We start from the raw sequence: 20,691 nt of genomic DNA, 5'->3' as shown, positions 1-20,691 counted from the left end.
TATTGACAGTGAAGTCTGCCTTGGCAGCACTGCAATGTGGCAATTCAATTTCTCCTATCTGCAGTAATAATGAACTAATTTGAAAAACTGTTGGAGTGAAATGCTTATCAGATGGCGCTTCACAACTGCTAGTACATAACGAAACATTTTCCAATGGGGCCTGGTGAGGGGCTTAAGCATGGAAGCATTTGTCCAGCCTTCTCTCTTGCCCTCATTTTCTTTTCATGCTTGATTCCCAAGCTATAAATGATGTGTAACATGCTCCTTTACAATTACATGTAGCAAATGACACTTTTGTTGTTCACAAGAAAGTAAGGATATTCAGGATATGGCCACGGAAACAGGTCCAAAATGGTTTATAAATCACAGAAATCAATGTTGCTTCCTCCAAGCTCTCCTGGAGTGTCTGCTTTCCTTCAGAGCCTTACAGTAACAAGAGCACACAGCTACGTTCGTGTATTCGCACAACTACATCAGCTGCAAACCAGTTGGGGCCAAAGTAAACTGGTATAGTACAAGTCTACAGACTACCACCCCTACAACCACCACCAACTACTGCCACCACCATGCGGGACGGTCTTCTCATGCAAGACTCCTCGACAAAAGCCTACCACGTCAAGGCCAGTGCGAGTGTTTCATCAAATTAAAGAGCGAGCAGCTTTCAAAATACAGTTGGCGTCCCTAAAACAGCCGTAAAAGATGTCTCTCGCTTCCCAGGAATGTGCACACGACTCGCAAGAAAAAAGAAAGGAGAGATGCCTGTGCAGTTCACTTTCCTGCCATGCGTGGCACATGTCTCAAGAGCCTCCAAGTGCAGATGCGTTCATGCAAATGCACATTCCTGACAGCATCAGTTTACAAAATGTGCAGCCCATTGTTAGCCTCTGCTGAATGCTAACAAATGAAAAGTGGCCTGAAACATACCACTACCGTGCTAGACAACTTTAAGCATACTAATTACTTGTCAGTACCACTACAACGACACAACAATGCATTCAGAAGCTTGTACTAAATGAACTGCAAGCGTCTTACAGTGCCATCCTCTAAATACATGGAAGGGAGCCATGAGAGGTCATCCTCTTCGTCAAGCTATCTCATTACGGTAACTTAATTTGTATCAATGAACTAACAGGATTGGCTCACGACATAGCCTGTCTTTTCTCGTGTCTTTTCTTTTTTAAATGTGGCAGCAGTTAAAAGCTCTAAACTGGCTTCATTATGTTCAATCGTCTATCCATCCATCAAATTCCATTCCATTATGGTGATTATTACCAAGTTGTAATTATAGTGCCATCGTTAGGCCCCGACCTCATCTTCACTCTCATAATAAGATGAAGAAAAAACAAAATTTTGACTACCAATAATACGGAAATATCGACTCCCGTCTCTGCAGCAGTGTGCTGTTGGGACATGGCCACAGTAACCACTGCGAATTCTGTAGGTTTTTGCACACGGCACAGACTCTCAGAATGCTAGTGCCCGTGTACGTATTTCAGAGGCCCCAACAAGCAACACTGCAACATATAAGGAAAACATTGCATGCATTGTGAAAAACTTGATCTCGCGAAGATGGCATTGTCTGCGACAAGAGCCTGCAGCTGTTGCAGTTAATCAGTTCTGAGCTGGAGGAGCCCCTTAAGTCTGCAGATTTCGTTTTCCTTTTTTTTTTTTCAGGTCTAGCATTTTTGTTTGAGTTAATGCCGCAGTAAATTTGTTACTCAAACGCACAGCTACATCCATCCTACACCATACCCTTTGATCCTAAATACTGATTGACACGGCATAATGCTAGACCACCCACAGTTAACCCGTCCACACCGAAAATGCAAGAACACTCGGCTACTGGCACTCCCCTCTCCGTGAGCCCTTCGGGGAGCCTTCAGACCAGTCCCGCAGTCACCCCACTGGATGCAGTCATGCAGTTTGGCAGTCTTTACCCATGTCTATAGAGAGTCCCCGAGGAAGACCGCATGGGCAGATTGTACATGGAACCACTTACAATGCGTCTACAGGGGAGCAGGAGGAGAAGGTGGGGGAGAAAAAGAAGGTCAGCAGCAAGGGAAATAAACACACGTAAACGCGCATACAAACGCATACAAAAGAGAAAAAACATATGTGTGCACAAGTGGCGCTCGTGCCAGGAGAAGCCAGAACTACCGTAAGCCATGCAGATGATGTTAAGCGAGAGAAAAATGCAAAGCACCAAAAAATGACAGCTGGTTTTGCTTGTGCACTAGGACCTAAGCCAGCATGTTTCACAGATGCCCAACAAACATCGAAGCAGGCTGGGGATGCCCGCAATTTAGACAAAATGCCCCACAGAGAACGCACACGAGATGTATCCATCTAAACCGATTTTCTGCATTGGGTGTTGGTCGCACAGTGCTGGACGAGCATTGTGCACCTTAATTTATTCAGCTTAATGCCGCACCAGGGTTGTTAACTGTTAGCACATGCAGCTCATTCTGTCAACAGCCTTTTCCAGGCACATAAAAAAAAAAAAAACACTTAGGATTGTTGTACGTGCAGTTATCATAGATGCGGTTATTAATCCGATGAATGTAGTGCCGATGAAACTAGCAAAACTATTATATAGTTGAACCTCCACTAACACCTCCCTAACAAATAGGTTTTTCGGACTATATAATGTTGCTGAAGCTCAGCAGTTGTGTACTGCTAACAAGCTCAGCATAAAATGTCTGCCAAGCTATTGTGTGCCATTTCTGCAGTTGCATCGAAAACATTTTAGTAAGGGGTCTAGAATACGTAAATTTAGCCAAAGGGCAACTGCATATACATCCAGAAGTGGGAAGTGGATGGCATTTACAAGGCAAATTAAAGATTAGTAAGAAGGAAGATACCACTGGCAGAAAATATGTGCCAGCTTTAATAAAAGATATAAAATGCATAATTTGGCACGAATCAGACAACCACCCTGGCGCATTTCAAAAATATAAAACCAAAGTTCATGGTACAAGGAGCCTAGTGGCGTGAGTGCTTGCAGGTGGTCCTAGTGCACAAATTTGTAAATGAAACTAGCAAAGTAAGAAACATGCCACCCTCTTCCTTGCACCGTATTCAATGTCATTAATAAAACAAACAAGTTATGCAGAAGTAAGTGCACAGGCAATGACTAATCGCTTTTTTAAGCCACACTGAACATTGGTAGAATCAATTGGTAACTGAACCAATTTTGAAATAATGTGTATCGGCTCCTGAATAAAATTTGTGCAAGACAACTCGATGTTACAAGAGTAGTTTCTCCAATGCTGTTCCAAAAGCAAAAAAAGAAATGGTGCAAGGAAGGGGCTGGCATCTGTAGGCAAAAAAATGTTTCAACTTGGCACTCCCCAGACATCATGATGCCTTAAAGCTAAGTATAAATTTATTTAGTATTACAAGCAACGTTTTCACAAAGATATTATGTAAAAAGACAACACATTTTGCTAAGCAGGCATTTCTGCAAAATTTGATTTGCAGCAAAGTGAAATCCACATTAGTCAGCCAGTTTGCTATGCCATCTTGTGCATGCGACAAAAGTGATTGCTCTCCACTATCTTCTTTTCCTGTGCTTTTCCTTTTTTTTTTTTTTCAGAGCAACCAATGAAGTTTTTTGTGATACATGTGTATTTCACCACATTTTCTCTGGCGCTAAGTAAAGAAAAACTTTTTTTTTTTTAAACCTTGCCGATTAGCTAAGCCAAATTTTGGCTGCACGGACCTATTTTAAGCAGCAAGGTTACGATCATCAAAGGCGTCATGGTTCTGTGCCCAATGTAAATGCTGTGGAAGCTTCAGTGCAAGTATGAATCCATGCCATGCCTCAGCACACACACATACATCCCCTTGTACAAGAAATGAAGTACTGCACGGCTATGATCAACATAGATAACTGAGGTTTAAAGTCCCACATGTGAACTGTGGGCTATGAGGAACACTATAGTAGAGGGCTCCGGATGAACTCTGATGATCTAAGGCTCCTCAACTTTTGCCCAAATCCAAGTACACGCCCGTTTCGCACTCCACATTCAAGAGAACGCATCCACAATGGCTCAGGATTGAATTAGCAAGCCTGTTGGTCGAAAACAGCATTCAGTGGTCACCGAGCGACCATTGAGACACACATTTAACATTGAGATACGGTACAGCTGTTTATTCAGAAAGACGACGAGGATCAGCACACTATTCGAATCTAGGGATAAAATTTTCAGCAACAGTTAGAAACAAGGGTCAAAACAGGTAAGGTCCCAACCAAGAACGAATGTGCTATCTGATGCTGAAAAATAAATAAAAATAAAAGTCTTACAGCTACCAGATTACCAATATATAGCATAAGGACTTTAAATGTGTCAGCGGTTAAAAACTGCTAGAATTGTCCTGTGGATGCCTTGCATTATACTATGATGTGAGATAATATCCAATGCGTGTGTGTGCATGCAGGCATGGCATGTATGTACTATCATCACATTAAGGTTTGCCAACCAGTGTAGCTGTAGGAAAAGGTTTCCTTGGATTTCCTGGCAAGTCATGAGTACTGTAATTTAATGGCTACTGCATACTTTTCAACAGATGGTGTTCAAACTGCACTCCATGAGCTGTAGCTCCTTCAGCACAACGTAAGTTAACGGCATGTAGCATTGAAAGAAGGGGACAAAAGCGTAGGTACGACTCCTGCTTGCAATGTCGCTCGCTCATGGTAGTAAAACAGTGCAAGAAATTGATGCGCGAACAGAACAGTGTTTTGATTACAGACTTCACAACTTCGGTACGCCACAGTAAACCTGTTCACGAGCAGCAGTTTTGTTAGGTCCTCCGAGATAGTGGTGTTCTACTGTTGCTACAGCACTGTGTGCCACATTTTCCAAGGACATGAATCTAGCGTACTGCAGTCGTCCCCGCTTGTCTCACAAAAGCTGGATTCTGGCGCTTACCAGTTGAAATGCACAGCGACCGGCGATTTTTCTTGCACAGCATTAAATTTATGAAGTTACAGGCGCGCCTCTTTTGGAGCGAATTCCGACGCACCCACCCAGTGGTGCCAGCCCAGAAGGGCAATGGTAGAGCGGGCGCCAAAAACGAGCAGTGGAAGAAAAGCCTGATATATTTTTGGACACCACCCAGTTTTGGCTGTGCACCCAAAATATAGGTATATGCATTTTCCTCACAGCTACCACAGTTCACAAACTCTTAGTGATGATAGTACATTGGTGCAAAATGCAGTGAAAGAAACGCCAGAAGTTCTGCAAAAAACATGCAGTGTTACGGCCAACATCTGAGCAAGCGCTGCATGAAAAGCAAAAAGCCATTTTTTTTTTCTTTCTCATTTTCAAGCTTTCCAAGCCAAGCGCAGCAGCATATGTGAAAGCCAGTCATTGTCGAGAACCTTGCAAAAAAATGTGCACAATCAAAAAAGGTTTTTGAAGAAGCCAAACCATGCTTATCTAATGCCACTAAGCAATAGCTGCATTCAACACAGTCTTTAGAAATGCTCAGTATGACAGAATTCTCACAAGCTCCTCATACCTACAAAACTGTTTCACTTTGGTCATTTCCAATGCCTATGGTGTCATATTTTTTCAATCTCAACAAAGCTGTCATGTCAAGTAATCCATAAACAATTATTGCAATTGGCAAACTGGCAAGATTAATGACAGCCCTATATGTGCATGAATTTATACTGTGATAGGACACTAATCTGTACACTAATCAGCTGCTAACTGACAGAACATTTTGTAGCAGTATAAGATAGATTACCATAACGCAATGTGACCAGAGTGTAAAATCGCTTTAGAAAATGGTGCACCACAAAAAATGCAGCGGTTCTCCAACCAATTCGGACTGTGCAAACATAAGTGCACTGCGAGAGAATCTACATCACACAACATGTATGCTACATCATACAACATAAACTACACCCCACAAAGAACATGCACGATGAAACATATGCAAGGACAACAGGCACGACATCCAACTACTGTGAAGGCTGTTCAAATACTACTCCAACAGCCAAAAAAGGTGCCCTTGAGTAACATGCTGTCAAAGTGAATATTATTTGGAAGATAAAAAGACTTTCTCATCCATTAACCAGAATTAACCATTGCAGCCAAGTGAAACACAAACTGTACAACTCAAATGAAAGCTAAAGAGATTGAATATTTTAGCTTGAAGAGGTTTAATAATGACATTGTTGGTTTTTGCTAATAACAAGCAAGTTCAGATCAACCTCACCACTGTTCAACCTACATCGGGCCCTGTTTTTTAAGTGTGTTCACGATTTGGATTGTGCAATCGCGTCCAATTCGTTCAAACAGATTCGACAGTAGTTTAGTTGAAAATAAAATGACAATGCTCAAGCAGGCAATTAACTAGTCTGAATGTTTGTACATTTCTGTTGCCACATCTTGCGATTTGCGCGTTTCGGAAGTCAATGGGTTATGCACGCTAGAGAAAAAAAGACCATAAAGTTCAGCTAAGCAAAGGTAAAAAAAAAAAAAATGTCAAACTATGGGAGACGGAAAAATGACCAAGGGCCACCAGACGTGCTTTCTGCACGGCTCGCGAAATGCACAGTTGGAGTGGCTGGGTTCGCTTGGCCGCCGCTTGTACCTGTTGCCAGTGGCAAAGTCCTGGCTGCTGCAGCTACTGCTCCACCGCCTCATGGCGGACAGGTTGGACGTAGAGGCCGAGATGTGGCGGTTTGGGGAGGGCGTCTGCCGCGGCGAGGGAGAGCTGCGGTAGGACGAGGGCGCCGGAGACGGGACGGGCGACGCTGACGTCGAGCTCTGGCCACCCTCACTAGAGGGGCAGGGAGGGAGCAAGCGAGAAAAAGCAAGGCATAATGATAATCAGCAAGATGCAGAAGTTGTGTTAGTCAGACAGACAAGGACGGAAGCAAGAAAACAACATCACAAGCACTTACATGAACAACTAAACCTAGCTTTGCTTGGACGGTAGCAGATAAGATGGATAGTTTAGGTTCTGGTTTAAAACTTTACGTGGAACCTAGTCTTAATTATGTGCTTAGAAGGGCAGGTGATAAAGAATGAAATGTACTGTGTTTAAAAACCAGTTTCTTCTGGGCTTCTCTGCATGGCTGGAAAAGTCCAACTACGACAGGAAAGTCTCCTGCTACAAGGCTCTTTATAGCATCTGAAAACAACTTGGTTATGAGAGTCGTAACACAACCATAATATTGCACGTTTGTCAATGCCTGTCTGGGTCAGGCCCCCAATCCTGTTTTAGCACTTCACCTCTAAATCATGCTACAAGTTAGCATACAGCAATACAGGTTCTGTGATGATGCAAAGGGAAAGAGGGCATGGGCTTTTTATGGATGTCCGTATCAAACAATTTCAGTGATATTCAAGAAACTGTTGTAAGATGCATAGTTCGATTATGGTAACGCTACAGTCATTATCACAGTAGCTACAGGAAATAAAACCGGCTGGCCCTAGTATTTTGAATGCGTTATAATGTAGGGGTCACATTATCTTGGCACAATACTTGAAACATTATTGCAGGATGCCTACAAAGACCATCGTACAAATTGTGTGTGGTAGAACACACATCTCCCTGCTTACCGCATTTGCATTCCCCTGCATACCAGTGCAAAGAAACAGACAACACCGAGGCTTCAGCAACAGAGATTACATGCACATAGTATTGTAGCACATCAAGTTTGAATTGAAAAATGGCGGACAGGGTGAAAATGTGTCAAATACGGAGTACTGACAAGCGTTCACTGAAACTAACAAAGTTATGACTTATGATTAGGGTTCAGTGTCCTTAGCATAAACTGGAAAAAAAGAAAGACGAAAAAAAAAACAATGAAAATGTACTACATAGTTTTAAGGGTGTTGAGACTTCTTTAAAACATACTTCTCCCCCTCCCCCCCCAACATTTCAAAACATATACAACATTTGAAGCTTAGACAAAATGGACTTATCCCACCACTTCAGCCATTGTTCGAAACTGTTCAGCAACTCTAGCAAACTGATGACCCTCAGTGCTACTGTACTTATGTTGTATGAATGTTCTCCAGAAAACCACTTCAGGTTGCGCTTCCTTTGTTCAGGGAGGCCAAAAATTGTAATTTAATCAAGCACCTTGCTTGAAATTAACTGCCTACAATATGCATTCAAATATCGGACCATCCAATATTTTGAGCTTTGTTCATGTTAATTGGCATATTTAACTACCCAAGCTTAAATGTGAGTAAACTGCTATCAACAGCACAGCTGTATGTTAGTGTTCTGCGGCAGAGAGAAATTATTAAGAAACTGAGTACAGGGCCCTGAATATTTCGCTGCGCACATTCGGAAAAAGATTTTCCGCTACCCGCTGCACTGTTCTTGCTCAAACTTTGCAGAACGATCGCATTTTGGCGTCAACTTCGTTTAGTATAACACTTAGCACAGTTAAGTGCCTGCTTTTTAAGAAACAAATGCACATTTCCCTGCGCTTATGGGAATGCAAGCCCCTGCCACAACAACGCAAGCACAAACTTGTGTCGCCGACTGCCGTCAGCTACAGAAAGCAGCGCTTCAGGGAGGACCGCCACGTGTTGCCCGGTCCTGGAACAGGGGACTGCCCTCCCTGAAACACTGCTTTCTGCACCTGACGACAGGCGGCGACACAAGTTTATGCTCGCGTTGTTGCGGCAGCGGCTTGCATTCCCATAAGCGCAGAGAAATCTGCATTTTTTTATTAAAAACCAGGCACTTAACTGTGCCAAGTGTTATACTAAACGAAGTCGATGCCAAAATGCGATCGTTCTGCAAAATTTGAGCAAGAACAGTGCACTGGTGGGTGGAAAACTTTTCCAAATACACACAGCGAAATATTCAGGACACTGTATAAAAAACAAAACATTTCATGCAGCTTTGCCTTGACCCCACTACAGAAGAAAGCACACAAAACACTGCAGTCAGGGCCAGAAGGTTATGAGAGCATCATGGCACCACTGGTAATGTGTGCCTATAATCATAAACTGCCAAGAATGTGTTCAGAATTTCTTCTTCGAGTTAACTGCCAAAAGTGGTGTAACAACTACGTTCACTACAGAACCACCTCTACCCTAATTTAAGCCTATGTTGCCAACCTACACCACTTCGAGCCAGGCACTGGATCCCAAGAGAAATATCACAGCTCTGGTTGGTACAAGTTTTGCTGCTCTCTAATCCCAATCACTTCAGTGCTGAGCAGGTCGCAGAATGCAAGCCAGCTGCCATTTCCTTTCCAAGCAGTACAATACAGCATAGCTTCACTTGTAGACACTGGTTGGTCACCTTTGTTGTATTACTGCCTCAGGAAATAGAAAAATTATCTCGACAACTTCCCGTCCGGTTGCTCTTAAATTAGTTGCCACTGGACAAACTGTTTTCCATTTTGTATACACTACGCCCACTTTCCCAACACCGCCACTCCATCCGATTCCCTAATGAACCCAACTGCTTTTTGCTTTCCCTCAGCATCAAAACTGTTTCTCTGCAAGAGCATGTACAAGAAATGTGCTGCGTACAACAGGCATCTGGCACAAACTGGAGATGCTGATTCATGCACCCACACACCTGTGCAGTGAGCTGGTGGACGCAGTAGGAAAGTAACTGAGCCGACGCTGGGGCGCCACACCTGGCGAATTGTGTGTCGCGTGGTGGTTGCCATTGTGCGGCGTCACCCCGTCTGTGTAGGACGATGTGGAACTGTTGCTGGCCTGCAGCGAGAAGGCGGCAGTTGTTCAGTGCATCAGAAAGCACTCAGTCTTGTAGAACTAGTACTACATATAGGTAGATGCACAGTGCGGGAACATGAGATGTACAGGAGAAGACAGACGTAGCAGAGTTGCAACAAAATACAATGGAGAAGGCACATAGCATATATACACTCGTAATCACCAGCAACACCATGGACCGCTACACCACACAAAGCTGTTGACAACAGAGCAGGTGCCAAAGGCACGCATGCTGGAAAACATCACGGTACAGCAAAACAATCTTAACTTGGCATGCGACTCTGAGGAAACATATAAGAAAGCTTTACTCTTTTGCTGTAGTCACACCCATCTTTTTCCACTATCTTGCTACTAGAGGGCAGTTTTGCAGTGAAACTGTCCAACTACCTTTAAGAATAAGTGCAGTACGCTCCCTTTATGATGAATTTTGTTAAGATGAACTCCGTCATAACCACAAGAGTTCAGGTGCTACTGTTAAGTTTTCTGTACATTCACAGCACTTCTGTACAGCTGAGCTTCTTCTGGTAAGACATTTAATTTACAAAGACCTCTTAGGTTTCTCAATGTCTATTGCAAACTACTTAAATGACTTAACGTAAGAGTGTACTTATGGCTTTTTATACCACTACTACCTTTGATTCTGCTACTTCCTTACGAAATGAAGTTTCTTTACTACAGCAATACTTAACATCAAGACCTAATACAATCTGCAGGCAAAGTATTACACCCATTCAGTAAATGATAGATCGTAAGCCATACACATGGAGAAAAGTAAGAATGTGCGCTTAGCAGTTTGTCTAGTTAAGCAGCTCAGCAGGATGTTTTTAATTGAATTCCTCTTCAGTAGAGCTTTGGTGAATTCATTAAAAAAAATTAAAAATATGTAGTAGATTCCAGCTGGATATTGGGTACTGTTCTAGGGAAATCATAGCAAGAAAAGCGGTAACAATGGACCTAGCATATTCTTAGCATATAAAAAAAATGGGGCCTTTCTCGTTCAACATAGCCAGGCCTGTCTCATCTTCTTCTTCAGTGGCACCTATGAAAACCAGCAATGCAAATAAACTGAGATTATGTATGGTAGGTAATAGGCTAGTTATCAACAACATGCATGAGTGAATTCACAGTTGGTTCATTATTTTCTTCCCTGACACTCTCATTTGCTAACTGCTGTGGAAAATGCGGCTGAGAGAGAAAGGCACGAAGGTTAACTAGACGAAAGTTTGCAGTTTTCTACCCTGCACAGGGGGAAGGAAAAAGGGGTTGAAAAGATGAGAGAAAGAAACCATCGTATAATGACGTTCACTGAAAGCCATATAAAAGCAGGCACGTTAATTTTAAATGACTGTGGACACCCTACCTGTCTATGATATGTATGTCGGTTCTGGACGGCAGCCGGATGTTGAGGCAAGGACGGCGACACCTTGGTTGGCGTTGTGGCATGGCTGTTGGAATTTGTGATCACCGGAGCTGCAGGGGGGGGGGGGAGGAAACAAATGCAGCCGTGCCCCATCAATGCTGGCAAACCCTGGCGACATTCAACCCAATCTACTGCAGCACCAGACCTGTGCACTCCCACCTAGCTCCAACAGTTTGTACGAAATATTTTGATCTTATAATGTTTGTGTGCTTCTTACACTAACCTGTGTGAGAGAAAGAAGTTCAGCCAATCATAGCACTTGTTACATAAGAGCCTCACATTTCCCACACAGGCAGCAATATAGTATACGGCCATTTTATAAGTCGAACAAATGCATGTGGCAAGAATAGGTTGAGGGGGAAAAAGCCATGCCGTGACGGTTTTGGTGCTGCTCTTAACTCAACCCCCCATAGGAGAGCGTTTAGGCATACGGTGCAATGTGCCACCTGCTACCACGATGCAGTTATTACAGGTCGCATGCATATGCACTGGCACAGGAGCAGGTGTGCACCACAACCTAAATGGCTTGTACCTAGCACACTACATCAGCAAATGGTGCAATACACTACGATGGGATTCTCTGTCATTCAACAGGTTCAAACAGAGGCACTACCTGTAGCAAAAGTTCAATGACTAAAGTGCTAGCTACCAGACTGGATATAAAGCTACATGGTGGTGCTATATATGCTCCCTGACCCCTATGTAAACTGCGTCTCCATAAAAGACTGGAATCCCGTACCATATCTTCAGAATGCAGGTGCCATCTATGACTGTTACTGCAAAATGCAGTGCGCACCAAGTTTGATTGTAACAGTGACAGTGAGCACCACTGTTCCTTTCACTGAGGGAAATTACTTTTATTGCGATAGCAATTAAACGGACACTAAGCGCATTTCTAACTCGGCGTCGCCGTGAGGTTTTGTATAAAGTCCAAGGGCGATAAAATCGCCGCCGCACGCGCCGTATGCTGCATGTGTGAGTGAAAGTGGGCCAAGGTGAGCCGACGATCGCAACTCCACATCGCGCAGGAAAGGGAGAGAAGTGCACCGTCTTCTGTCACATGCAAGGCTCCGGGGAAAGGGTAGGGAAGGGCATGCGTTCCACTCCGGCCGGTCAGGGCGGCTGCGTGCGCCCACCTGGGCCACTGCATCTTGAAAGCCATCTGTGACAGGGACAGAGTCCGCCCATAGCCTATGGTCCGCCATGCACTGCGGTGCAGTGTTTTCGCAGCTTAGTTCGCGTTGATGCGAGACACATAACCAAGGTTATCCAATCCAAGGTTAATTCGCTCGCTGCTGCTGCCAGGCTTCCTCAATCCAGTGTTTTGACAGCAAGTTTCCGCGGTTATTGAGTGAGATGTGTTCATGAATTTGCTTGTGCATGCGTGACACCATGCTTGTTAATTTAGTTATTATGCCTATGTGTTTAGAAGTTTATACGGCTGATAAAGCTACTGTCCTTACTTCCTACAGCTGTCCACTAAATTGTTATCACAATCGATGCTGCGCCTTTCAGGCTAAATGGCAACTTTTTTCAATCCCACATTGCCACAGATGGCACGTCATTCGTACTTAAGATAAAGAAGGCTAGTACTGTGTCTGAACACATCAGAAAATGAAATGCACTGTAAAATGGCAACTCCGTGTTCATTTTTCTAGTGCGATTAAATGAATCAAGGTTTTACATAAAGAGCAATGTATATATACATGGCTCCCTTGCTTAAGAGGAAGCTTTAGCTCAGGCCCAACTCCGACGCGGCCTATTCAAATACATGTAAAACACAAAAACATTTTTCTGAGATAACCCCCTGACTGATTTTAATGAAATTTGTTGCACTTGAGAGTGAAAGTTAAATTCTAGTGACTACTGGAAGTGGAATTTCGATTTAGGGCCTGAATTTTGGTAAAAATATTTTCAAAAATTCGCAAGTTTGAAAAAAATATCAACACGAAATTTACAAATTAATAGCTCTGCATCAAGAAAAGATATAGCAGTTCTGTAAACGGCACTTATTAGATCATTGAAAGCGGACAAATTCAATAGGTCATTTTCTATCTGACGTGACTTTGTTACATTGTATACAAGGGTTCTGCAAAAGCTGTATTTTCATATTACTAAATTTTTTTAGATTTATGTTCAACACATAAATTTTGTCCACTTCAAACGTACTATTACATGTAATATACAGAATTGTGATATCATTTTTCCTTGCTGAGTTACAGAGTTGTAAACTTGATAGTTTCGCTTTCTGAAACTTTTTCGATTTTTGCCAATTTTTAATAAAAAGTTGACGACCTAAATAAAGAATTCGAAACCAACGGTCACTAGATTTTAAGTTTCCTTTAAATGCGACAAACCTCGCCAAGTTTGGTGCAGTGGTTGCAGAGAAAAACAAATTTGCCTTTTACATGTATTTAGATAGGCGCACCCGATCTAAAGCTTCCTCTTAAGCAGCATTCCGTACACTGTTGGAGCAGCCCAGGGTTAAACACTACAGATAGCCTAGTCATATGTCCAGCCTGGTTGTGACTACCTCAACATGGAAACCTTTACAGCAGAAGGTATGCTTGCAACTACCTGTGGCTAAAACCATAGCATGATCACGAGCAATAAGAGGAAAAAAAGCGTCACACAGAAAGACACGTTTTCTAAGCATGCCACACAGAAATATAAATTACAAACGCTGCTCATTCTTAAAACATCCAATATGCAATCAAATAAGCAAGTGAAGAAATTTAGTTCTCTATTGTTCTTAACTGCAAAAAAAGTCAAATTTCCTCACAGAGGTAGAACACAAGCAAAATACAAGCAGTGAGAAAATGCTTACAATATGCAGAACACAATGGAGGTCATGGCACACCAAAAAAACAAAAAGCATCCATGGATGACAAAAGCAACTGACAACGCATGTGACCAAAGCATGTTATTGACCACTCTGATCAGTGTGTGACGGCATGCAAGCGTCTGCCAAGCTGGCCGCAAGTTTACTTACCCTCTTTAAATTCCAGGATGGGATTCCAATTGCAAGAACAGACAAAATTAGAATTTTCATTTTCATCAACAGTTGTGAATGGCGAAGAAAACTTACAAAGCTTCACAAAATATGACACCTGACTTGCAGATGCCTATTCTATATAAAACATTTTTCTTCAATGTCACTAGGGCTAAGCATCAACCAAAGGTGTATAACCTTGTTATTCAGCAGCCTTAAGTCAACTATAACCGGTCAATGCAAATTGTCAGGTAAACCAAATTACCTACACGCACAACATCCAAAAGCAGAAACCAATAACATATTTTGCGTTAGGCAACCATGGAGAAGGTTCTTTTCATAGAACAGCCACATTTCCGTTTGTAAACATACACTGGACTTACAAAATTTATTGTCACATTTTTCTGACAGTCCTCCCAATCTAAGAACATGCCAATTGAACTAAACAGTACTATAATGCTTTTATAGAAGGCAGGTAAGTTCAATATGGCAACCCCTCAGACACAGATGCAAGTTTTGATAGAGGATACTGGCTTCATGTGCGCAGTATTAAATGAGCATGACTGCCTCATCAAAGTCCAGTGACTTCAATTAACAACCAGCCAGCTGACGAAAGCTGGAAGCAGTCATTGCATATGGTCCAAAACTTGGCTTGCAAGATAGAATGGCCGGGACTACATGAAGGACACGAAGGAAAGGACGATGACACAAGCAAATGCAAATTCTTAGCTTCGTAGTCTGGCTCATTATAGTACCAGTCTGTGCTGTGGTCCTTTTCAGTATGTCATCTATGTAGCCCATGCCAGTGTAGAGCAACAAGCTGCGTGCCAACAACCAGCCTAAAGAACAACTAGGGAAAAACTGGAGTTGAACTAGTCCATGCAAGTAAATTGCCAACCTTAGAAAAGATTGTCGCCTGCTGTGACTGTTTTAAACACAGTGAAATGTAAAGCATAATTTCATCTTCAGCGCGCCATGTCAAATGTGTGACAAACTACAAACCACTTCATGATTACTTAAGTAGCAATAACAGTAAAAAGCAAAAAGCAAGCTTAAAATACACAAATGCTTTTTGCTCACTTTACCTGAGGTTGTAGCGCACACGTCCTATAACATCGACATTTACATTTACACTATACTTCCTGGTCTGTGAATCTGCTTTTTACTACTGCACGGTCCCCTGCGGCTCAGACCTGGCTTTGGCAATATGATGTCAGTGAGTACAAGTGCACATTTAAGCACCTGCTCGCCCTCCAAAATTTGATCTTGTTCTCATAAAATGCTTAGAATCCAAGGATAAAGTTCTTAACTTGAAACTATAGAGTGAGCTTACAACTTGCCAGTCTGCACATTTACGTTAACAATGAACCAATTTACCACAGTTTAGACACAGTTTTAAAAATTGAAATATCACAAGTGTGCAAAGCTTGGCTGGCAACCCTCCTTTTGAGCTGGCTGCACATTTGCTAACTAGCCTCTTTGACAGTTCTGTAAAGTCCACTTTTTTTATTAATATTGCCTGCTTCCCTATTCGTTACAGCCATAGAAGCGCGAAATATGCAAGAGGAGATCAAGTAACTTTACATAAAGAACTATACTCAGGAAAAAGAAAGATGAAAAAGAGGCTTCTGTTTCCCTGGAATTCAAATTTGTAGCAATGTGCTTTAATGGCAAATGGCTACATTTACACGAGTCCTTTTAATGCACGGAATGACGCAAACATGAGACTGCCTTCTATACAAAGAACATCAGTGACGTGTTCTCGCCAGAAAATGAAGTCCCTTCTTAACATTTCTGACAGCTTAACTACAGCTTAGGTGTGGCTTGAAAGACTGTGACAACAAGCACACGTCTCTGCTGAACCAAATGTACTTATCTTGCAGAAAAGCACAAAGGAAGATAAGGACAAAAAGACAAAAGCGACAAGAGTAGTGTTGAACATGCAAGTCAGGAAGTTTGGAGGAACTAATAAGGTTCCCAAGTCACGCATTCAGCACAATCACTTTTTTTTTCTTTTTTTCAGCCTTGTCTCCCTCAGCACCATTTCACAAGGTGAATACAATATGCCAACACGACCAATTTTCAGGTTTGTTGAACAAAATGCATGCTCACCCCTCCCCTCGAGCTGGTTGATGCGCCTGAGCAGGTCGGCAATGGTGCTCCGCAGGCAGGTGATCTCGTCTGCCTGCTCGAGGCTTTTCTTCTCAAGGTCACTGACCCGCTCCTGGAGGGACAGCTCATCATGGTTCAGCATGTCCTCTGCACAGGAAGAACAAATAGGGGGACTTTAGCAAGGCACCTTTGCTCATGCTCGTAAATGAAATAACTACATGTTCGAGATACTCGCTGCAGCTAGCAAAGGAGTAGAAATGTAGCGATAGTGGACATTACAGCATAAACTGTGTTGTCAGCTTCCTTTTATTGGCGAGTGCGAATGCACACACAAAAGTGACAAGACAAAAAAAGACAGTGTAGCCTGGAACATACTATAGCTCCAAACGAACTGTACGAGGCTTAGGGACCAATACATCCAGCTCCCACCATTGCAACACAAGTTCAGATTCCCATTTCCAACGCACTGACTTTTATACAGCAGTTGTTATTCTTGATATGGCAAAGATTGGACATCCACAGTTATACACCATGCAGCAACAGTAAAGGCTTCGACAGAAGTACTGCCAGACCTGAACATAACATTCAATGCAGCATACGTATCTACTGCAAGCTGCTGTGGTCACAAGTTCAGCACATATGCTCCGAGAAATATATAGATTTTTTTCCAGATCAAAGGCACACTGACTGTTTGACAAGTATCTGAAGGCCTCTTTCTCTAAATGAGAAGACAAACAAGAGAGTAAGAAGCTACTATAAATTCTAGAGTCACTGCCCCTTCACACATTCGATAAAGAGATTCTGATTTTAAAAAATATCACCTTGGAGAAACAATGGCTGCTGGATCTGCACTCATAAGCTTATGTTAGTGACTGTGCAAGCATCTGTGGAAGTGAACGACCTGGCGAGAATGCTCGCTGACACTTCGCTCTTTGTGCACATGTGTGGAAACCAGCTGCTACAGCGTCCATCTTTCAAGCCAACCTGACAACAAACACAGCGCTCGCGTGAATCCCCAATACCGGGAATACCTCTACACATCCCCCACATTTTAGGATGGTGCCTCACTGCATCCAAAGTTCAGCAAGCAAGCAGATGACAAGGTATGCCACATACTGACTTCAACAGTCGAAGCTACATATGCCGGATATTCAGGGGCAGTGTCCATAGCTTGATTATTTTCGTTGGGTGTGCAGGAGGTGGGCACAGGGGGCGGGGTGAAGTGGGGGGGGGGGGGGGGGCAGTAGAAACTTTTTTACCTGCAGATACCAATGCATTACGTGTAGTATATACACATACATTCATCGTCAATACTTAAACTAAACGAGCCTTAGGCTCTTTCTTGCTTCCTCTGCAGGGGGTGCTAAAGATTTCTGGTCAGGGTGCCTTGAATGCACTTGCTCAATGTGTCTTCCTTTTATAGCACTCGATGCTTGCTCGTTACAGCCCTGGATTGCTAAACTTAAACCACTGCAGATCTGTTCTCACTTCATATGCACTGTATGGGTTAAGTACGTTTGACAGCAGCTGTGCATGTTATCCATGTGTTACTATGGTGAGAACGCAAATAAAGCAAAAAACCATGAATAGGCTTGCTTCGTCAAGTCAAGCTGTTACTTTCATTACCATTGTGCACAAATGGGTGAACGTTTAATGATATCTGGAGAGGTTAGCCTTGTGGCAGGCTACTCCAGGTGAAACGATGAGGGACAAAAGGGAGCGAGACAAAAACAGAAAGCACAAACACACACTAACACGTGCACAAAATACACTATCACCAAAGTTATTTACACAGTCTCACTGCTATAAGCACTTTAGCAAGGCAGAGTTCAGATAACCGAACCCTGCCACCAGTATGGACGATCGGGACACCTAACAAACTGAACTCACATGAAACCGGCAATAAACTAATTATATTGGCCAAGCTAGCAACGGCTAATCCCGTCTCGGCTACATCGTCGCATCCTTTCTAGGCTCACCTTCGCTGACTACAACACTATAGGGCACGTTGTCACGAAAACGGGCACGTCAACAACCGCACTCGAAGTGACATGGCCGCAATGGTTAGCGCCTCCGCTCCTCCGTCCTGCCCGCACGCATGTCTCGTTCGAACGCGCGTTCGCGCCGACGCCAGAACCTCGCCAGCCTCGGCGCGTTCCGAACGCCTGCCGCCGCGGCCACAACTGGAAGGGAGGGGGGGGGGGGGGGGAGGGGTGACCTCTCCGACCGCTTCGCCGTACAACGCGGGGCAAAAAATGTGTAAACAAAAAAGCGCGTTGCCATCGTTGACATCGCGATGCAGAAGCGACCCGCTTCGTACGAAATTGAAAACTTGACGGATGGCCAAAATAATGCGAACGAAAAAAAAAAAAAAGATGAAGCGTGCACAGCTGGCGTTAGCGCTCGCTTTCCCGTATACCGCACGGACGTCGACGACGAAGTTCTTTAAACACTGAGCTCGAAGGACGAGACAAGAGACAAGAAGAAAAGTGGAACATGTTACCTTACAACGGGGGAGGAAGAAAGTAGGAAATAAGAGAGAGGGAGCGAAACACTGCACGTGCAAGCGATCCACTTATACCAGAATAACAAGCAGTTATCAATTTTTTTTTCTTTTGTTTGCATTGTCACCGGCTTCACAGTAAGCCATGGCGAACAAATTAAACGGCCCACGTTCAATACTGTGACGTAGAGGACAGCCCTCATCGCGACGCGACCAATCGACAACGTACTCCCAGGCGGGAAGGCCACGTGCGGCGTGGAATGTACGTTCCATATGTCAAGTCTAACTAAACACGGTTACAGCTAGTAGACCACGCAGAAACGTGAATAGAGGTTCCCGTATTCGCGGGCGACCGGACGAACCGCCAGGAGGCGTCCTATGGGACACGCGTTCAATGCGTGCGTACCGGCGGAGTATAACGACAACTTTCGCCCTATTGGTTCGGCTTAGTCCCACGTGACACCCATTTTAAAGCGAAAGCTTTACTGGCCGTGAACTTCCGATTTCGAAGTGGCCGTGCTCCCAGTGGTGCTCCGAGGAGACACATGACGTCAGACCGCGTTCCTCGTCGTTGCGCTTGCCTCCGCTCGCTTCGTCGTCTGCGTCGCATGCCTGATAACACGTCGGAGGATCGAAAAGGAGAGCTCGCGTGCGCCGCAATCACAGTTGAGGCGGCAGTATGGGCGGCGACAATTCTGATAAGCAGGAGGAGGTCTGGAATCGGAACGCGATGAAGAGGAAACGAATCGCCCAGGAAACAGACGAACAGCGCGCCGAACGACTGGCTAAACGCCGCAACATATCTAGACGACCAGACTAACCTGGACTTGCAATAAAGGTTAACCAAGGCTAACCATTCTATGCCTTAGCTCTCGCTATGTATATCCTGGCATAGCCGAGCTAAGCCAGTGCCAATGTTTTACGTCCCCGGCCGTGGCACCGCTAAAAGCGTTTAAGAATTCCACACCTTATGGGGCGTGTATACTTTTGGCGCCGTCACAACCATCCCGAGTACCGAGGCCGCTGTTGGCGCCTCGCTTCCTCCCTTAATTATCCACATTTTTCCCGCTGCCCTTAATTATTACGGAGTTAAAAATAATTTACAGCGTCTCCCACAGAAGGCGCAGTGACGTGAAAACCCCCAGACAGTTCGTCCAGTGCAATGAAAACGGGGCAGCTACAGCGATGTTACGTATAAGACCGAACAAGCTGCGAACGCCTATACACGAACTAATTTCCAGGGAAAGGTGCCTACACGGACCACCGACCTCCACTAGGAGTCAGTGACACGTCGATGTAACCGTGCGACTGTCCCCTCAGACGGCTCAATTTGTTAGAGGAATCTATAGAACCGAATAAGTGTGTGTGTGTGTGTGTGTGTGTGTGTGTGTGTGTGTGTGTGTGTGTGTGTGTGTGTGTGTGTGTGTGTGTGTGTGTGTGTGTGTGTGTGTGTGTGTGTGTGTGTGTGTGTGTTTGTGTGTGTTTTAATCCTTTCTGTATATGCTTGCGCGCTAGCGCGGACCGGGATTGGGTGAGAACCGCGAGACCAGCAGCTATCCTACCCTCCTGCGAGCGAGCGAGACAGGTCGCATGCAAACGAGGGCAACCGACCACACCACACCGTACACGCGTGGCTCCTAGCAGTGCACCTCGACGACAAAAGACAAAAGACCAGGTGGAGATAATTAATAAGATAACCGCGGAGGCGCGCCTCCAAGACGCCCCGCAGGTAAGTGACAGAAAAAGCTAGAGCGAGAGAGAGAGAGAGAGAGACGTCCAGGAGCCGATTCATTAACGATCCAGTTGCGTCCTGCAGCGCGGGAGCCGTGGGCTGCCGCCTTCGCAGTGTCGGTGCGGGTACGTAGGTTGAAGAGAGACGTGCCAGAGGAGGGGGGGGGGGAGGTGAGCATACGCAAGCGCCTTGCTAATAATG

The 20,691-nt window shown here is 44.2% G+C and overlaps 1 protein-coding gene across 8 annotated transcripts in view; it reads right to left on the bottom strand.

The window, feature by feature from the left end:
- The window catches only part of LOC142587619 (echinoderm microtubule-associated protein-like 2), a 159,762-nt gene that overhangs the window by 56,367 nt on the left and 82,704 nt on the right, over positions 1-20,691 (bottom strand). For all 8 annotated transcript variants that reach the window (XM_075698767.1, XM_075698766.1, XM_075698768.1 and 5 more), the window contains exons 2-6: positions 16,256-16,402; positions 11,092-11,201; positions 9,571-9,713; positions 6,607-6,795; positions 1,938-2,006 (exon numbers count right to left, since the gene is read on the bottom strand). In XM_075698767.1, the coding sequence (XP_075554882.1) occupies positions 1,938-2,006; positions 6,607-6,795; positions 9,571-9,713; positions 11,092-11,201; positions 16,256-16,402 (658 nt within the window). The remainder of the gene's footprint in view (positions 1-1,937; positions 2,007-6,606; positions 6,796-9,570; positions 9,714-11,091; positions 11,202-16,255; positions 16,403-20,691) is intronic.

The sequence above is a fragment of the Dermacentor variabilis genome, chromosome 7 (assembly GCF_050947875.1).
Source record: "Dermacentor variabilis isolate Ectoservices chromosome 7, ASM5094787v1, whole genome shotgun sequence".
Taxonomy (NCBI): Eukaryota; Metazoa; Arthropoda; class Arachnida; order Ixodida; family Ixodidae; genus Dermacentor; species Dermacentor variabilis.
The sequence above is the reverse complement of the archived record's forward strand: the minus strand, read 5'-3'. Positions and strand labels throughout refer to the sequence as shown.